At 43.7% G+C, this 17,366-nt stretch overlaps 1 protein-coding gene across 2 annotated transcripts in view; it reads left to right on the top strand.

The window, feature by feature from the left end:
- Positions 1 to 144: 144 nt before the first annotated feature.
- Dgat2l6 (diacylglycerol O-acyltransferase 2 like 6) overlaps positions 145 to 17,366 on the top strand; it is a 32,918-nt gene continuing 15,696 nt past the window's right edge. Inside the window, exons 1-2 of one of the 2 annotated variants that reach the window (XM_027431717.2) lie at positions 145 to 685; positions 10,432 to 10,494. In XM_027431717.2, the coding sequence (XP_027287518.1) occupies positions 607 to 685; positions 10,432 to 10,494 (142 nt within the window). In that variant the 5' untranslated portion in view covers positions 145 to 606. Of the gene's footprint in view, positions 686 to 7,716; positions 10,495 to 17,366 lie in introns of those variants that run through there. The other variant, XM_027431718.2, reaches the window with a different exon arrangement.

Here is a 17,366-nt window from a genome sequence, read left to right as displayed (position 1 = left end):
AATTCCTACCAACTAGTTCTTGCACTGACCACAAGAAATGAGAGCTCCAGAGAGGATGCTCTGAAGATTCATCCTGTACCCTCCTGAGAACCTTAGCCTAAGCCTTAAGGTGAAAGGCAGCCAGTTCCAGCCACATTGGACCTCCTTGTCTATGTGGCTGGCTCCATACCTGGTACGGTGGGAATGGATGCCTCTGTTAGCTGGCTGTTTAGTACATTCCTACTGATTAATAAGTAGATGTGGAGGAGAGGAATGGCACCCATGATGCTGGAAGTAGGATAGAGGGGTTGGTACCCTCTAAGAGCAGCCTATGATCACTTAGAGAACATCCTTTTGTTCTGTGGCTCCAGTCCACTTTGGTCTCCTTTGAAGAGGAAGATGACTCAGCCCTCCTATTCCAGCTCCTGCAGTCTAGCTAAGGAGAAGGCTTTGCAGAGACTCAATTCCCTCTTGTTTATGGGGTGGGAAGTGGAGGGCTGTCAGGTGCTGAGGAGGAGGTTGTTTCGTGGGTGGTGACAGCAAGAAGGCTACCAATAATATATTTGTATACTTCCTAATAAAGGATCCATCTCCCCCTCACACAGAGGATCCTGAAACTGGTAGAACATGGATGAAATTTCCTACAGAGCTAGAAGCAGTGTTCTCAGCCCTCCTCCAGTTGTTGCCAGGCTACCTCTAGCCACAGGTTTGTCCTCTGCCCTTAGAACCCCACCCTGACCTTTATTTATTTACAAACTAGGCAATTTGAGTTACACCTTGGTCTGAGTCTTTATGAGATTGTACTTTTTGTAAACTCTAACTTCATTAAGCCTCCATACACATGAAAACCTAAGAGGCAGACCACCAAAGTGGGTTCTAATCCTGGCTTTGACAAGTGGAACCTGTGTGAGTTCGTGCAGTAAAACCCAAAAGTGTCTTTTTTCGGTTGGTGTAGATGTTGTCTCCTAGGTCTGAGATGATTAAGTGAATCATGGCAACTACTGTAATAAAGTCAGGCAACTGCCAGCCTAGACACAGGGGTGTGGGGGGTTGGAGAGGTGCCTTGGCCCTGCCTCAACGAGATGATGGGACAGACTTAATAGACTTCCTGGGGGGGCTTACCTTTTCTGAGGGGCAGATGGGAGGAGGGGGAGTGGGGAGAGCAGGAAGAGAGGAGGGGGGAACTGGGATTGGAATATAAAAAATAAATTAATAAAAATCAATAAATAAGTGCAAAAACCAACAAAAAAGTCAGGCAGCTGGAGAATAAGGGTTTTGTGTTGGTATCAGGGCCATGACTGGTCTGTCCAGTAGGAAGGGAAAGCAAATGGGCAGGTAACAGGCCGTTAGTGTGAGGCACTTTCTCCACTATTAACACAAATGCCTTGCAAAGGCAGCAATACTGCCCCCATGCTACATACAGAGCAGGATGGACTAAGCCTGTGCTTTTGGGTTCCTTATGCTTTTAGTCCCCTGTCTTTGGGCAGCTTCCTGGTGGGAGCATCCTTAAAAGTAAACCTGCCACTTAAACACCACTGGAAGTCTATAGACTCCTTCTTAGTTGACTCAGCAAAGAAAAGGTTGTGCCAGTTTCCTGCCTCTACTCCCTCAGCTCAAGCCAGAGGGAGGTGGTGAGCAACCCATCTTCCTCCATTCTCCTCAGCACTCTGTGCCTGATGCTTCACTGCTCAGAAACCAAAAAAGCACCACCTTCTCTACTCCCACCAGAGCAAGGCCTTCCAGGGTCCCGGAGGCAGCTGGTTTGGGTGAATTCCAGGAACTAGGGCTTCTTGATGCACTTGACAGGTAGCAATACTGCTTCTCAGTTCTGCTTATCGTGTGTGTGTGTGTGTGTGTGTGTGTGTGTGCCTACATTTCTGCACTCATACATATGCTGTTTTTGTTTTTGTTCTCATATCCTGTCAGGCAAGATATATCTCCATTCTCCAGTGTCAGAAACTGCCTCAGAGAGATGAATCAGTGGCTTGTCACTGTCACACAGTGAAGCAAAGCATGCAAATGCCTAAGTTGAATGAAAGCATTTGCCTTCTGTGGCTCTCACATAAAGGGCAGTTATGTCTGCAAATGGTGGGCCAGTGCACTGTACACACCTATAATCCCAACACAGAGGAGGCTCAGATAGAAGGATTTCAAGTGCAAAGCCAGCCTGAACTACATAATGAGATCCTGACTGAAAAAAAAAGAAACAAAGTCCAGTGTGTTGATACACAAGGACAATTCCAACACTTGGAAGTGGAGGCAGGAGGATCAGGAATTTAAGGCTAGCCTTAGTGACATAGCCAGTTGAAGCCAGCCTAGGCTACATAACATTGTCAAAAGAAAGGAAAACAGAGGTGCTGAGGGAGGAAGTGTAGCACAAAAAATAAAAGCCCCACAGACAGATAGCGGAGTTCAAGCTTCAAGCTGAAGATCAGAAAAGCAAAACAGCCAGCCACTAGCTCTTTCCTCTACCTCAGGCTGAAAGGCCTGATCCATGAGCTCTCCACCAAGCCTCAGCGTGCTTGCTGCCTCTCCTCAGCATGGCTGAAGAAAGTCCTTAGACTGAATGCCTCTACCTTTTATGCCTATCAAATCCTGGGATTAAAGGTATGAGTTCTGATTCACTCCCTGGTAGCCCAGGGTGGTCTTGGACTCAGATCATCTGCCTTTCTGAGTCGGGATTACAGGCAAGTGCCACCACCACCTGATCTCTATAGCTTGAGGCTGGTTTTGCTTTCTGAATCCTCAGGCAAGCTTTAATAAATCATAAATAATATATCACCACAAGGAAGATAAGGCAAGAAAAAGACGGTGCAAGGAGGAGTTTACATTCATCTTTTTTCCAAATTTTTTTATTCTTGAGTGGCCTTAAATTCATGCCTCCCCGGAGCACTGGATTCCAGATGTGTGTGTTATCACCAGTGTGGAGTAAGTAATGCTTCCTTTCAAGGCATTCCACACTGAAATGTCCTTTCCACTTTTGCTCCTCTCAAGACCATCTTGAGATATACAGAGCAGGAGGCTAAAGGAATAATTTAAAACCGGAAATATAAGTGTTCTGGGTTAGTTTCAATTTTTGGGAATCTGTCACCCAAAGCAAAATGTTCACTTTTGTCATTTAAAGCAACTTGGGGGAAAAAAAGGGACTTTTAGAACTAAAGTTAGTTCAACGGCATCTGAACTCCAAAAGAGCCTCCACTTCCTTCTGGCCTCCGGTTGGCTCTTTGGCACAGTTGGCCTGTTACCACCCATCCTAGTGGGTCATCCTACAGCAATGGTGCATTGTTACCACGGTCTCCTTGCAAAACAGCACTCTCCAACACCTGCACAGTGTTTTCCCAGATTCCTTTCTACCCACTGCACAGCCTAGCTGGCCTTAAGCAAGGCAGTTCACTCTGGTTCCATAGCAGGGATATTTGAGCTCTAGCCCCAGCTTGTCACTGCCTTAGCCCCTCAGAGACACAACCCTACTTACCCCACAGACTGGAGTGAGAAGCAACAGAAGCAAACACATGAAAGCAAATGATCCTTTGTTTTTAATCCAGTGCTTGACAGCATCATTTGCTTAAAAGAAACTTTCAATTTGAAATTATGTAAGTATTTACAAAATAGTGAATGAGAGGATATAATGAAGTTTCATTTGCTATCAGACAGCTTCAAGGGTGATTCCCCCAACTCATTATTGACCTTCCTCCATACCTCCGTCCTCCTGAACCTGTAGGTGCAACACTGAGATTTTATGATACAAGGAGTTGTTCATTTTGGGCTATGATACTTTTGTTAAAAGTCTAGGTCTTACTCTGTATCCCAGGCTGTTCTCAAATCCACAGACTCAAGAGATCCTCTAGAGGGCTGGAACTATGGGCATTGTGCCACCAGGCCCAGATTGTACAGGTTTTGAAAGGGGAGTTTGGATCATTCAGAGATACATAGAGATGAGGTGGGATGATGCCCAGAGTCACACCATCAATGTTTTCTCAAGCTGTTCTGTAGATCAGCAGCAGACAAAAGGTTTGTGGCATGATTTTCTTTGTGTGCCAAAATAACTGCCAAGGGAGATGTAGGTAGTGGAATCTGAGAACTGAGTTTCACATACCTAGCTCTAAGGCTGCCTTTGACAAATGGGAAAGAATAATGAACAAAATCTTAGCTTTCTCATTCTTTGTCCCAACTGGTAACATCCCTCAATGACAGTAAAACTGAGCAGTGTCTTAGGTCACCCTCCTCCAGTGTGGTAATAGCAATAATGCTAATGCCTGCTTATAATAAGCACCTACTATGTACTAGGGGATTTGTACAGAGCATTTCTAATCCCTAAAACTGCCCAAGTAACATATTACCAGAGCCTGAGTATGTAGATGAAAAGATGAGGCTCAAATAAATGAGTGTCCAAAGATAACTTAGCTCTAAGGAGCCTGGATTCCAGGTCAGTTGATTCCAGAAGAACTTCCAGTGGGCTGCACTGTCTCCAGGAAGCACCCAGCAAGTAAGACATGTGAAGGCAGAGAATATATCCCAGTAGCAAACTTCTCTCTGTTCATGTTTCAGGCAACAATTCGATCAGTTTTGTTTGTTGAATCTCTCAGGGACACATCTGACATCTACTCACTGGAAAATTCCTACATACGTGCTCGTGCGTGTACACACACACACACACACACACACACACACACACACACACACACACACACACACACACAGCCTTTTTACCATGTCCTCATTCCTCAACCTACATGGAAATGTATTCTTGCCCCTTGCCTATTCTGACATACCCTCTGTATGTCCAGCCCTGGCTGATCTTTGCTTAACGGAAAGCTTGTAAGCATTCTATGGCAGCCCCTCAGTCTGGGACTCCTGCATATTTTGTAAGCCAGTCAAAGCCTCCTTCATCTACCAGGCCATAGAGAACAACAAACATCACACACTGCCTATGAGTGCATGCATCCTACAGAGGAGGAAAGGGGACGTTCAGCATCTGCTGCCCTAGGCTCTGGCTCCTGGCTCTGGCCCCAAAGAATTGAGAAATATTTTTGAGACTTCTTTGCCAGCTTTAATTAATGTCCCCTTTCATTTCCTGGCCTATGTCTTCCACCCTGCCTTCTGTGTACCAGATTATTTCAGCCTATGACTGTTACCTGCCCCGACCATTCCACCTGATTTCCAGGCCTGTCTCCTGTCATGTGCACCACCACTTCTCCTGCCGTACAACCAGAACAAGAACTTGACAGCCTTGAAATGAACTCGTTCATTCCCAGTCCTCTCTCCATTAAGGCTTCTTGTGTCCCCATAACCGACTTGTCCTCATTCTAAAAAGCTCACCATTGTTTCTGTCTTCTCCCTACTGAGAAAGCAAGTATTCAAACATTTGCTGAATGGATCAGGGAATGAATGAGTCCTATCATGAATCACACTGCTTCATCAGGAAGATTCACAATAATCCAGCCTCGTTCTTTTCATATTCAAACAACTTTGCATAAAAGAAAACTCAGAATCTCTTTACCTTAAAGCTGCAGTCATCTCCATAGCTGGCAGACTAATGAGCATATTGCAGCCTGTTCTGGGGAGACTGCTTTCCCACTAAATGGAGCTCACGCTACCTTCTTTTTGAAAGCTGAGTAAATAATACAGCAGTGCACTTTGAGGTCATTTTCTTGCCTTACCACAGGATACTCTATAATGTTAGTATACATTGTTATGTAGCCATCCCCAGATTTTGAACATTTGGATTGCTTACAGAATTTTATTCAGTTAATCAAATGGCCTGATTAGCTTATATATGGAGAAAGTAGCACTGAAGGGGGAAGGATGATAGGGATGCTGCTGAGCAGGAGTGAGAAGGGAGTTTCTATTGAATGCCCTCTTGTACTCTGAGCCCTGTGAGCATACTAGCTACTCAAATTACATGTGCTGAGAGCTTATTGTCTACCAAGTGTGCCACTAGGCCCTGGATGTTGACATGGGGTCTAAGACACACAGCCTAACTTTTGGTATGTGCTCTCCTAAAAATGCCTTAGAGACTCAGAGAGCCCAGTTTTCTCAGGGAATAACATTTTCACTGAACCTTGAAAGATAGATAGGACTCAGGCTGATCTGAGACTTCCATGGACAAAAAGAGGCCTAGCTTAGGGCACATTGAAGAACAGGGCTATATGTAGTACGGAAAATAAACCCTTACAAAAATAAAAGCCAGGGTCTCCTTATGTAGTCCAGGATAGCCTAGACCTTGCAGTGATCCTCCTGCCTCAGCCTTCTGAATGCTGAGATCACAGGCATGTATCACCAAACTTGGCTAATGAGACGTTTAAGGACAGAAATGACTGTAAAAAGGGGTCCAAACCCAGTCTCTGGGGCTTGGAGTTGATCTCCAAGGCAACAGCATCTTCGAAAGTTTGAAATAGGCTAGAGATACAGTAAGAGTGGTTTTGTTGTTTGTTTTGTTTTTATTCTCTTATTTTTTGTGTGTGACAGGATCACATTAGATAGGCCAGGCTGGCCTGGGATTCACTATGTGGCCTCAAACTCACAATTCTCCTGACCCAGCTTTCTGGGTGCTGCTATCTGCTTGCTTTGGTTTTCATTTTGTAAGAACAGTCTTTGACCGAAATCCCTCTAAAGGTAGTGTGGAGGCCAGTGGACAGCCAGCCCCTGAAGTACTGGAAACAAGGGGAAGAACAGAAGCTGGAAGGACTCTTTGTTCTTCTTTGCCCCAGGTCATAGCAAGTTCATCCGGAAAGCTCTTGATCCTGGATGACTACTCAGTCTCAGGCAACAGGAATGTTTTATTGCCTAAACCAGGCCCTAGAAGCCACTGTGCTGGCCTGCTGTAATAAGTGACCCAGTGACTCATGCCTCCAGGGATCCTGAGAACCCCATCTAGGCTGCCCTTTGCCCTCTCAGATCCCTTATTCAACCACCCCTCCTGAGCCTCCTTTACTATACTCTAGACCCAGGGACCTCAGACACAAAGGGACTCGTGAGGAACAGCTCTGCTTATCCACCTTCCAGGCTTCTCTTTTCTCCTGTTCCCTAAGCCTGAAGCTTCTCTCAGAGGCAACTGCTCCCTACATGGCAGCAAATCTCTGCACTTTTGTGTAAGATCTCTCTATACTCTAAGAAGCCAGGCTCTTCACATCCAAGCCTATTAGATCCCCCTGCACATGCCACTCCTCCCTGCCAAATTCCAGTACCACAGAACAATTTTGGGCTCAAGACACCATCTAAGGGGCTTTCCAGATCGCACAACAAATCCTCAAGGCAAATAAATGCAAGCAATCTTTTCTGTTTAGTTGTTTGGTTATTGTTTTGTTTTTTGAGACAAAGTCTTACCTGTCCCAGGATGGCCTCAGTCTCACTATGTAGTCAAAGATGACCTTGAGCTCCTAATTCTCCTGCCCAAGTTCTGGGATTACAGGCATGTGCCATCACACCCAGCTATGTGTGATTAATATCTTCTACCAAATGAAAAAACTAAGACACAGGGAGTATATACATAATCCCTTTATTGAACACATTTTAATTTTTTATTTTTGAGATTATAATATAACAACATCATTTCTCTTTTTCCTCTCTCCAAAGCTTCCCATATACATCTCTGGCTCTCTTTCAAATCCATGACCTCTTTTTCATTATTTCTTATTGCATGCATATATGTATATATGTATGTATGTATGTACATACATATTCCTAAATATAACCTGCTTAGTCCATATAATGTTACTTGTATGTATGTTTTCAGGGCTGACCATTTGACCCTAGACAACTAATTGGTTTCCCCCGGGGGGGGGGGGGCACCTTTCCGACTCCAAGCTTTCCTTGGTTGCCTGTAGTTCTGTGTAGGGTTGAGGCCTCTTGGGCTTTCCCCTGTCCATTTTGGCGTGTGCATTGGTGTCGTTCCACTCATGTTTAGGCAGTCATGTTGGAGAGACTTTATGGGTAGAGCTTCTGAAATTAAGAGACACAATCTCACAGCAAACTCCATGATTCTCTGGCTCTTACAATCTTTCCACACCCTCTTCCACAGTGTTCCCTAAGCCTTAGGTGTGGGAGAATTTTGTACATGTATCCATTAGGAATGAGCTCCACAACTCTACATTTTGATTGGTTGTGATTTTGTGTAATGGTCTCTTGTCTGTTGCAAAGAGAAGTTTCCTTGATGAGGGGTGAAGACTACACTTAACTGTGGGTGTCAGGCAACATGTCTAGAATGTACTTAGGGATTGTGCTGGTTTAGTAAAGTGGAGGTTGTAGATTCACCTCCAATAGCCATGACTTCACTAGCACTGAATAGGTGGCAAGGTTTCCAGTATCAGACATAGTTTCCCTCATGTTGAATTGGTCTTAAGTCCAATTAGAGAGATGTTGGTTACCGCCAAGGTATACTTGCTACTACTACATCATTAGAGATACCATGCTACGTTTATACAGTACGTTTTAATTAAGGTCATATGTACTATATGCTTGGTATTTCCCTGGGTTTCAACAACATGTATTCTGAGTCAAGAGTAGGGTGGTGAATGAATAGGAGTCTATATATCACCAGTAAATAGTTTAGGACCACCAGGGAAGTCAAAGAAGATGGAAGAGAAGGCTCTTAGCTGTGTGGCCATGATTGAGATACTTTTACCTCCTTGGAGACCAGAAGTTCTAACCTCCCTCATTGGTTCCAGCAGCATTTACTTGAGTAAAGTTTACCCTGTGCTGGGTGGCCCTGAGCTATAAGTTAGGGACACAGAGATGGGAGACAGTCTGGTCCTGCCCTTGTTCTGATTCTATGTGTGACCTTGAGACTTTCCTAAATTTCCTCCATAGCCCCATCTAAAAGTGGAGAGGAGCAAAGACATGATCAGTAAGAGCCTCAGAGCTCTTCATGGTGTGGGTCTTGTCTGTCATGGGCTCTCCAGGCCCCTTCACATCTGCTTTCCCCAAGAGAGCCAGGCTTTCCTCCCTTACCTCTCTCTCCTCCCCTGGAAATTCTCAATAGACACGGTCTTCCCTTGGTGTGACCAGGAAGCTCCAAGCAGCTTGAACCCCAGATAGCTCAGGAGGAAGAAAAGAAAGAAAGGGCTGCTATATCAGGGGGGCTTCCAGGTATACCGACAATGAAAGCACTCCTAGCTTAGCAGAAAGCATCCCTAAGCTCACCTCTGAAGGGTCACATTAGTCAGACCGGCAGTGACAGCTTGCACATTCCCCTAGGCAGGGCAGATGGATCAGTACTCTCACACTTGTGGGACATTTGACATCAGTTTTTGTTTGTAACTTTCAGTTACACTCAGCGGGAATTTTTGACCACCTTCTGTATTCAGGGCCTTACACAGGGAATATTGATCTTTTCCAAATCCAAGTATATACACATTTTTGAGAATTTTTTAATGTCTGTCTCTTCTGTTAGACCCTAAGCTTATTGAAGTCGGAAATTATGTCTGTCTTCTTCCTCACTGAACTCCCAGTACATAACCACAGTGACTTACAAGCAATATCATTCAATAGATAATGACAGAAAAAAAAAATTCTGAGGTCTGGACCTTGGAATCATCTTTGATTTTGCAAAGACCAGTAGGCAGAAGATGACCCTTAACCAGAAACAAACAGCCATTAATTAGAAGGAAAAGCCTTGTGTTGAGTAGGTCATGATCATTCACTCATTTAATCCTCACAATAACATTGTGAGGCAGGCATTCTCATTGTCTTCATTTTACAGATGGGTAAACCAAGGCATGGGGAGTAACTAACTTGTGTCTGGGCTCAGATCTGAACTCCTATCGTCTTGCTCTGAAGTCTGTGATTCTACCCACTCTACTGCCTTCCAACATGAATTCTCAAAAGGGGGCATGGGGTATGGTGGCACTGGGACTTCAAGCAGTGTTTTTCCTGCTTTGCTGTATGGTGCCTGGCTACTGATTTGGAATCCCTGAAAACAGATGCACAAAGAGGAACTGAGGAAGTGCAGATATGCATGCTGAAAAACAGCTCTATTGGGCTGGGTAGCTGTCAGCTGAAGGAGCCAGGTTGGCCACTAGAGCAGAAACAAATGTGGCTTCTAGGTCCCTTTTCTGAAGCAGGTCCTATCAGCAGGCTGCTTTGCAGAGTTTCTAGGTAAGGTGAACAAAGCCATTCTTTTCTCCTCAACTACTTAGAAGCCATCCAACAGCTAAATCTACCTAAGGTCACTGCTGCCTCATCAAAATCAGTGTTTCATGTACAGAAAGGAAATGTATCAGTCTAATGTGCAACCTTACTCGTGTAGGAAGTTGGGGCGGAGCAGGGAGTCAGGAAAACTGGAGGAAAGGTTAGGTCAAGTCTGACAAAAGCTCAGCAGCTAAGCAGTCCTGATAATAAGAGATTAAAGCAAAGCATCTGACATCAGCTGCATCTCAGTGGCTTGGGGCTTCTGGTTGGGCTTCTTGCCACAGTGGAGCAGCACTGAGACCATGGCCTTTTTCTCCCGACTAGACCTGCAGGAAGGCCTCCGAACACTCTCCGTTTTACAGTGGATTCCAGTCTATGTGATTTTAGGTAAGTAAACTTCAAGGGCCAGAGAACAGATCCAAAAAGAGGCCAGGCATCCCACACTAGGAAGGCTCTGGTGCCAGCACTTGCTTGGGTCCTTTCCACCCCCTCTGTGGGAAGGACTGGAGTGGAGGCCAGAGGCGAGGAGGGAGCCTATATCTGTGCTAGTTTAAAGATTATCCCAGTCTTCTCAGGAGTTGTCCCCTACACATTATCTGAAAAAGAATCGTATTTGAGAGTAGGCCAGAGTGGTGGTTGCCTGATAGGTTGGTGTTACTAGAAAGATGTATGGTGATTTCCCTATTATCAGAATGTTGTGAAAGAATTCTGTAAAGTCCAAGGGCTATGTGAGTGATATTAGATCTGCAGGAAAAGCTAGCTGATGTTCAGTGGACTCGATGATCAGTGTTGGGCTAATGGGCTCACAGAATCAAGTCAAAAGCCAAGGCTTTCTGGGAGGCCAACTATAGAGGCAAGCTTAGAAACTGGGTGGGGAGAAGTAATGGCACCCTGAGTGATGAGATGGGTAGGAAACAGCTAGTGCCAAATTGCAGCCAACTGTATGACCTGTTAGAGCAGAGGGGTTGTTTTGTTTTGTTTGTCTGTTCTGTCTTCAAGATAGTGTCTCTCTGTGTATCTCTGACCATCCTGGGACTCACTCTGTATACCAGGCTAGCCTCAAACTCACAGAGATCTGCCTGCATCTGCCTCCCAAATGAGAACAGAGGTTCTTAACAGAGGGTTGTAGACTAAGAATTCATGGGTAGCTTGGGAACTTTCAGTTTTGTGGAAAGAAGTGTGGCTTTACTGTCATTCATCTCTAGGTAAGATGTAGCCATTCCCTCCGTGATGAATGGAAGCAATAAGCCTTAGGCGTGATAACAGCACCTCTGATTTTGTCAGTAGCAGACATGGCAGAGATTTGCATTTCATTCAACTAGTTGTTTGTTAAAGCCATCTCAAAATTTTGCTTATGCTGATGATTACTTCCAAATTCCAGTAGTTATTAGAACTGCCATTCAGGCTAGTTTCTTAATTCATAGAGCAAGAAATTACTGTATCACGTTGTGAGTAATGTAATAGCTGTGTCTTAATATAGTGTCCTGCCATTGTATGTTGAGTATGTTATTGAGGGACTTAGGAATATTATTCAAAGAAGGGTTTTGTATACTTCATCAGACTGTCAGAAGGGATCCATAGTCCCTAGAAGGTGCAGACTTGAAAAAAATTCACTAAATCAAATCATGCTGAGCTCATCATCTGTTTAACTTTAGCTGTTCAGGAAAAGGAAGTTAAACCTGGTGAGTTTTTTTGTCAGCAGGTAAAAGGGTCTTGCTGATCAAGCCTGACTTCAATCCCCAGAGCCCAGAGCTGAACGCAATAACTGACTCCTTCAAGTTGTCTTCTAATCTTTACACAAACAACATGGTACATGTGCCCCTACACTCATGTGCATCACACATCATACACATACACAAGTAACGATAATGATGATAGTAAATAATAATAATAATAGATAAATACACTTTAAAGAAAAGGAAGTTAAAAACAAGCAGGCCTAGTGGCCCACACCTGTAATTCCATCACTTAGGAGGCCTAGGCAGAAGGATTGCATTTTCGGGCTAGCCTGGGCTACACAGGGACTCATGAGTTATAAGCCAACATGATCTATAAGACCCTTTCTCAACAATAAAAGAAGGAAGGATAGATGGATGGAAGGGATGGAGGGAGGGAGGGAGACAAAGGGAGGGAGGATGGGACAGGAAAGAAAAATAAGTTATTTTTGGCAGAACTTTTGTTTTTATTCCTTCATAGTTTCTTTCTGTTTTCCTTTGCATTTTATTTAACTTTCTCAAAATGACCCCCATGGGTAAGTTCTTCCCCTCTGGTAGAAAAATACAGGACAGAGGAAGGTCAAAAGAGATGTAGTGTTGGGTTGACAGCCACTGTTTCCAGTCTAGATCTCAGAAAGGGTGAGGGGGGAAAGGGAAAGGGAAAGATTAGAGGAAGTAGGGAAAGCAGAAGCGCTGTGGGCACCAGGTATGGTTCAGTGTAAAGCACTGGCTTCAACCCCAGCACCATGAAAAGAGGGGGAGGGGAGAGGTAGGGGCATGGGTGCTTTCAGGCTTGAGGTCACCTTGGTATGACACTTGAACACACATGCTCCTATCATTCTGGCTACTCTGGACAGCTATTTTCAGTACAGTGGTTTTACTTTGCTTCTAGAAGTTAACTCTCGGGCTTTCTTTTTCTTACTCCTTTTTCCCTTTCAAAGGACACGGTCTTCAGCAGGACTAGAGTAGAGGGTCTATCAGGCAATGCCGTATGTAAGGAATCAAGAAGGCAAGGGGCAGCAGCCTCTTCCCCACGAAAGCTCACTGGCTCCCAGTCATCCTGGAAGAGTTAGAGGAGTGGAATGGGAATGCTAGAGACACATGATGGCACCATTGTGTCACCAGTGAAAACACATAAGCATAATGTGGATTTTTTTCATGTGCATTGTTAATTTTTTTATTATTATGACAAATATAGAGATAATTCCTTGTTTTAAGCAGCAGTTCAGTTGCATTAACTACTGTGTTGCACAGTGTTCTGTAGTGTTCTACAGCCATGCCCCAAATTTTTCATCTTCCTAAACTGAAACTCTGTACCCATCAAGCCTTGAATTCGTAGGTTCCTCTCCCCCAGCTCTGGAAACCACCATTCTAATCTCTGTTCATATGAACTTTCCTATTGTAGATGATTATGTCATAGTCACTTTTGTCACTAGCTTATTTCATATACCATAAAACCTTAAAGTTTATTCATATGGTAGCATGTGTCAGAATGTCCTTCCTTTTTAAATCAAACATCACTTGTATGGATATACTGAATGTTGTGTATTCGTTTGTTTTTTAATGAGCACACTTCCCTCTCAGCTATTAGGAATAATGCTGTTTTCAGTAGGAGTGTCTACCACCCTCTTTGAAACCCTGTTCTCTAATCTTTAGGATATACAAAAAAAGAGGAATTTATGGGCTGTATGGCAATTCTATTTGGTAATGTTTTGAAAAACTGCCAACCTGATTTACACAGTGGCTGCACCATTTTCTTCTCCCAACAGTGCACAAGGGATCAGATTTCGCTGCATCATCACCAATACCCTTAACTTCTGGGTTTATTACCATCTTAATGGGTGTGGAGTGAAACCTCACCATAGTTTTGATTTGCATTTTCCTAATGACTAATGGTACTGAGCATATGTTCATGTGTTTCAATCAACTAACAAACTTTTCAGCCACTGTACACATTTCACATACTAGGGCTGGGCAGAGACCCAAATCACTATGCTGTAACATGGACTATAATAATTGAAAGAGCCGGATACATGGGAGAGGGCCTAGGCCCTGCCCAGGATAATGTGGTGGACTTTGGGGAGCCCCCATGGAGGGCCTTATGCTCCCTGGGGAGCGGAGTGGGGATGGGGTGGAGGGCTGGTGGGATGTTGGGGGGAGGGAAGGGAGAGGGAGAAGGGATTGACATGTGAAGCAAGCTTGTTCCTAATTTGAACTAATAAAAAAAATAATTGAAAGAGCCATGATAAAGAAATATGAGGCCAGATAAAGAAAATCTTGCAGGTTGAGGAGGCTGAAAAGGGAAGCAGACTGGCATGGTGAGCAGGTCATGAGTCCTGGAGTCCATCAGAGTGGGATTAGAGTTCACTGTGTGACTTTGGGACTCCTATAAGACTTAGTATCATCATCACTTTAGCTGGGTTCACAAGCAATGCTCTGCATGAAAAAAGTCTCCCTCCTTCCTCTTTTTCTCTTTCCTTTGTTCCTTCTGTGCTCTGAGCCTCCCCAGTGCTTCTCTCTGAATGATATGCAGAATCTTAGCCAATATCAACCGCTGTGAGATGTTAGATGGAAGAATAGGGAAGACGGGAAAGTGAGAGCAGAAAGGCAAAGGGACAAGTAGGATGGAGAGAGTGAGAAGAGAGGATAAGAAGATGAGTTAGGGAAGATGGAAGCTCTGACAGCCCTCTGAGGTCCGGCTTTCTTTCTGAGGCTTGCTCTCTGTGTCTTTTCTGTGTTGTGGAATTTTATTTTAAGATGTGTTACATTGATTTATGCTTCAGAATATTTGTTTTAATGATGCAAATATATGTTGTGTTCTTTTATGTTGCATTTGTTTAACTGTGTAAAGCTGTGTTATTTTGCCTGTCTAATTTGTCTAATAAAGAGCTGAACGGTCAATAGCTAGGCAGGGGAAAAGATAGGCAGTGCTGGCCTGCAGAGAGAATAAACAGGAGGAAAGAAGGTGATTGGGGAGTGAATGGAGAAGGAGAGGAGGACTCCAGGGGAAAGTGACACAGCTACGCAGAAAGCCACAGAGTAAAAAGAAAGGTATATAGGAAGGCAAAAGCTCAGAGGCAAAAGATATATGGGATAATTTAAGAAAAGTTGGCTATAAATAAGCCAAGCTAAGGCTAGGCATTCATAGGAAAGAATAAGCCTCTACATATTTATTTAGGAGCTGGGTAGTGGGTCCCCAAAGAGTAAAAAGCAAAGAGGCAAAGAGTACAAAAAAAAAAAAAAAACACTCCACTTCTGGGCTTGGAGTTGCCATCTCTCAGAGCTATGAAAAATAGTTCTGGCCTTCTAGTTTCTAGTCTCCACCGTCTCCAATCTATCCTACTGAATCTACCACAAGTCTCTCTGTCTGTCTGTCTGTCTCTCTCTCTCTCTCTCTCTCTCTCTCTCTCTCTCTCTCTCTCTCTCTCTCTCTCTCTCTCTCTGTCTCTCTCTCTGGCTGTCTGGCTGTCTCTCTCTCTCATGATCATACTGAACTAGATTCCTAGTGCCAAGAACCTTAAAAAAACTGATCATATATGTTTCCTGCTCAAAAATAATGGTTTCCTGTGGCTAGCTTGATGATGTACAAGTTTAGTAACCTGGGCATCCTTGACCATCTCCACTCTCTGGCTCTGACCCTGCATCAGCTCATCTCCCTTTGTCAACCTTGTGCATTTCAAGCAATCTACTCATGGGGTGAGGCCATCCATACCCCTTAACTTCTGCCTAGTTCCCTGACTGGATGATGAATGTCCTTCCTAGACTGTCAGTGCCTCTACTTAGGGAAAGTACTTGACTCATGTCTTCTCTGGGATGCTTTCTAGACTGCCACTTCTGAAGGCCTAAGGTACTTTTCAAGAATAAACTGGATAGCATCTCTTATATCTTAAAAAATTAACCCTACAACATTCTATTTTAGTTATTAGAAGTTGAATTAACTTTAAAACAAGGAGCAGGGAAACCCCATTTCTCACTATGGCATTCTGCAGGGCATTGAAGTTGAAAAGCATGATGTCCAAATCAATACATTCCAAAAGGTTGTGACCCATCTAGGCACAAGCCTGTTATCCCAGCACTTAGACAGTTGAGCCATGAGTTTGAGTCTAATCTGGGATACATTATGAGTTCCAGGCCTGTTAAGACTGTATAGCAAGACCCTGTCTCAAAACAAAGATACTGTTTAAAGAATAAGTTACTAAGGTATGTAGTGTTTAACCAGAACCTACTACCCTTTATCCATTAAATTGTGACATGCAAGGACTTTACTGGGTGCAGACCCCAGTTTTACCCCTCTATTCAATAAGCTCTGAACAAGAACTGATTCTTTTATTTTTCATAGAAACAAATGTGACATTAAATATATTATCTTCCTAGATTTCATCTTCCCCGATAGAAACCATTAACTCCATGTTTTTGCCCTTCTTTAGTCATCCTTTTTGTGTGGGTGCTTATCTTCTTCTGGTTTTTGATACTACAAAAAATAGGACATAATCTTGGGTGTCAGACAGATCAGCTCTGCCATTTACTTGCAACAAGATCCCATGTGTGGAAGACTGTCATTTTCTATATGACCTCAAGGGAGTCAGACAGTCCCCTCTACCATAGAACAATGCCTACTTCCTGACTCTTATGGCTGTTCCGAAAATCAACAAGGTGAGAAAAAACTCAATCCATGTTAATTTTCTTCCGTTTTATTATAGAAACTGACATCATTTGGAGCTCCCATCTGTCTTTATTTTCTGTTGCTATAGCAAAATACCACATTCTGAGCAATTCATGCATAATAGTATTTTGCTTAGGGTACTGGAGAGTGGAACACCCAATATCAAGGTGCCAGCATTGGAAAAGGGCAGTCTTGTATCATCCCCTGGTGGAAAGTAGAAGAGTGAGAGAGTATGCAAGAAAGAGAGGAGCAAGAGAAAGTAAAATCTTCATCAGGAGCCTGCTCCAGAAATAATAGCATTAATCTATCTTAAAGGCCTTGTCTCTTAAGACCTGTACATCAATCTAGTTTCCAACACACCAACTTTCAGGCGTACCTTCAGACCACAGTATGGCCTCTTTAAGACTGTCAGCCTTGCCATTTGATCCACAGAGACATGATGAGTGCTTCAAACACAGCAACTGAGACTGATTTCATTGTACCTTCAAGAATGATAATGGGGTCCTAGAAAACAGAGCACATTTGATGCATTCCCGAGGGCCCAGACAAGATAGCCTTCACTGTGCCCTAGCATTCCTACATCCAATTAACTGCATTGGGCTGAAAATTCTCAATCTCCATGGCACCTTTTTTTTCCTTTTCTTTTTTTGTTTTATTTTGAAACAGGGACTCAGTATAAATCCCAGCTTCCCAAGCACTGGGATGACAGGCATGAATCATCACATTTGACTTCCCTGGCAGTTTTCAAATTGGTTGGAGAAACCATAGCCTTGTTCAGATTTCCATTCCCAGTCATATGAATCACAGAACCCCTTCACCCAACTCCCTGCCTACAGTTTCTCCTGTTCCCACAGTTATCCCAAACTCTTCTCGAAATTAAT

Source organism: Cricetulus griseus, chromosome X (assembly GCF_003668045.3).
Source record: "Cricetulus griseus strain 17A/GY chromosome X, alternate assembly CriGri-PICRH-1.0, whole genome shotgun sequence".
Classification (NCBI taxonomy): domain Eukaryota; kingdom Metazoa; phylum Chordata; class Mammalia; order Rodentia; family Cricetidae; genus Cricetulus; species Cricetulus griseus.
This window is presented reverse-complemented; position numbering and strand designations above follow the sequence as displayed.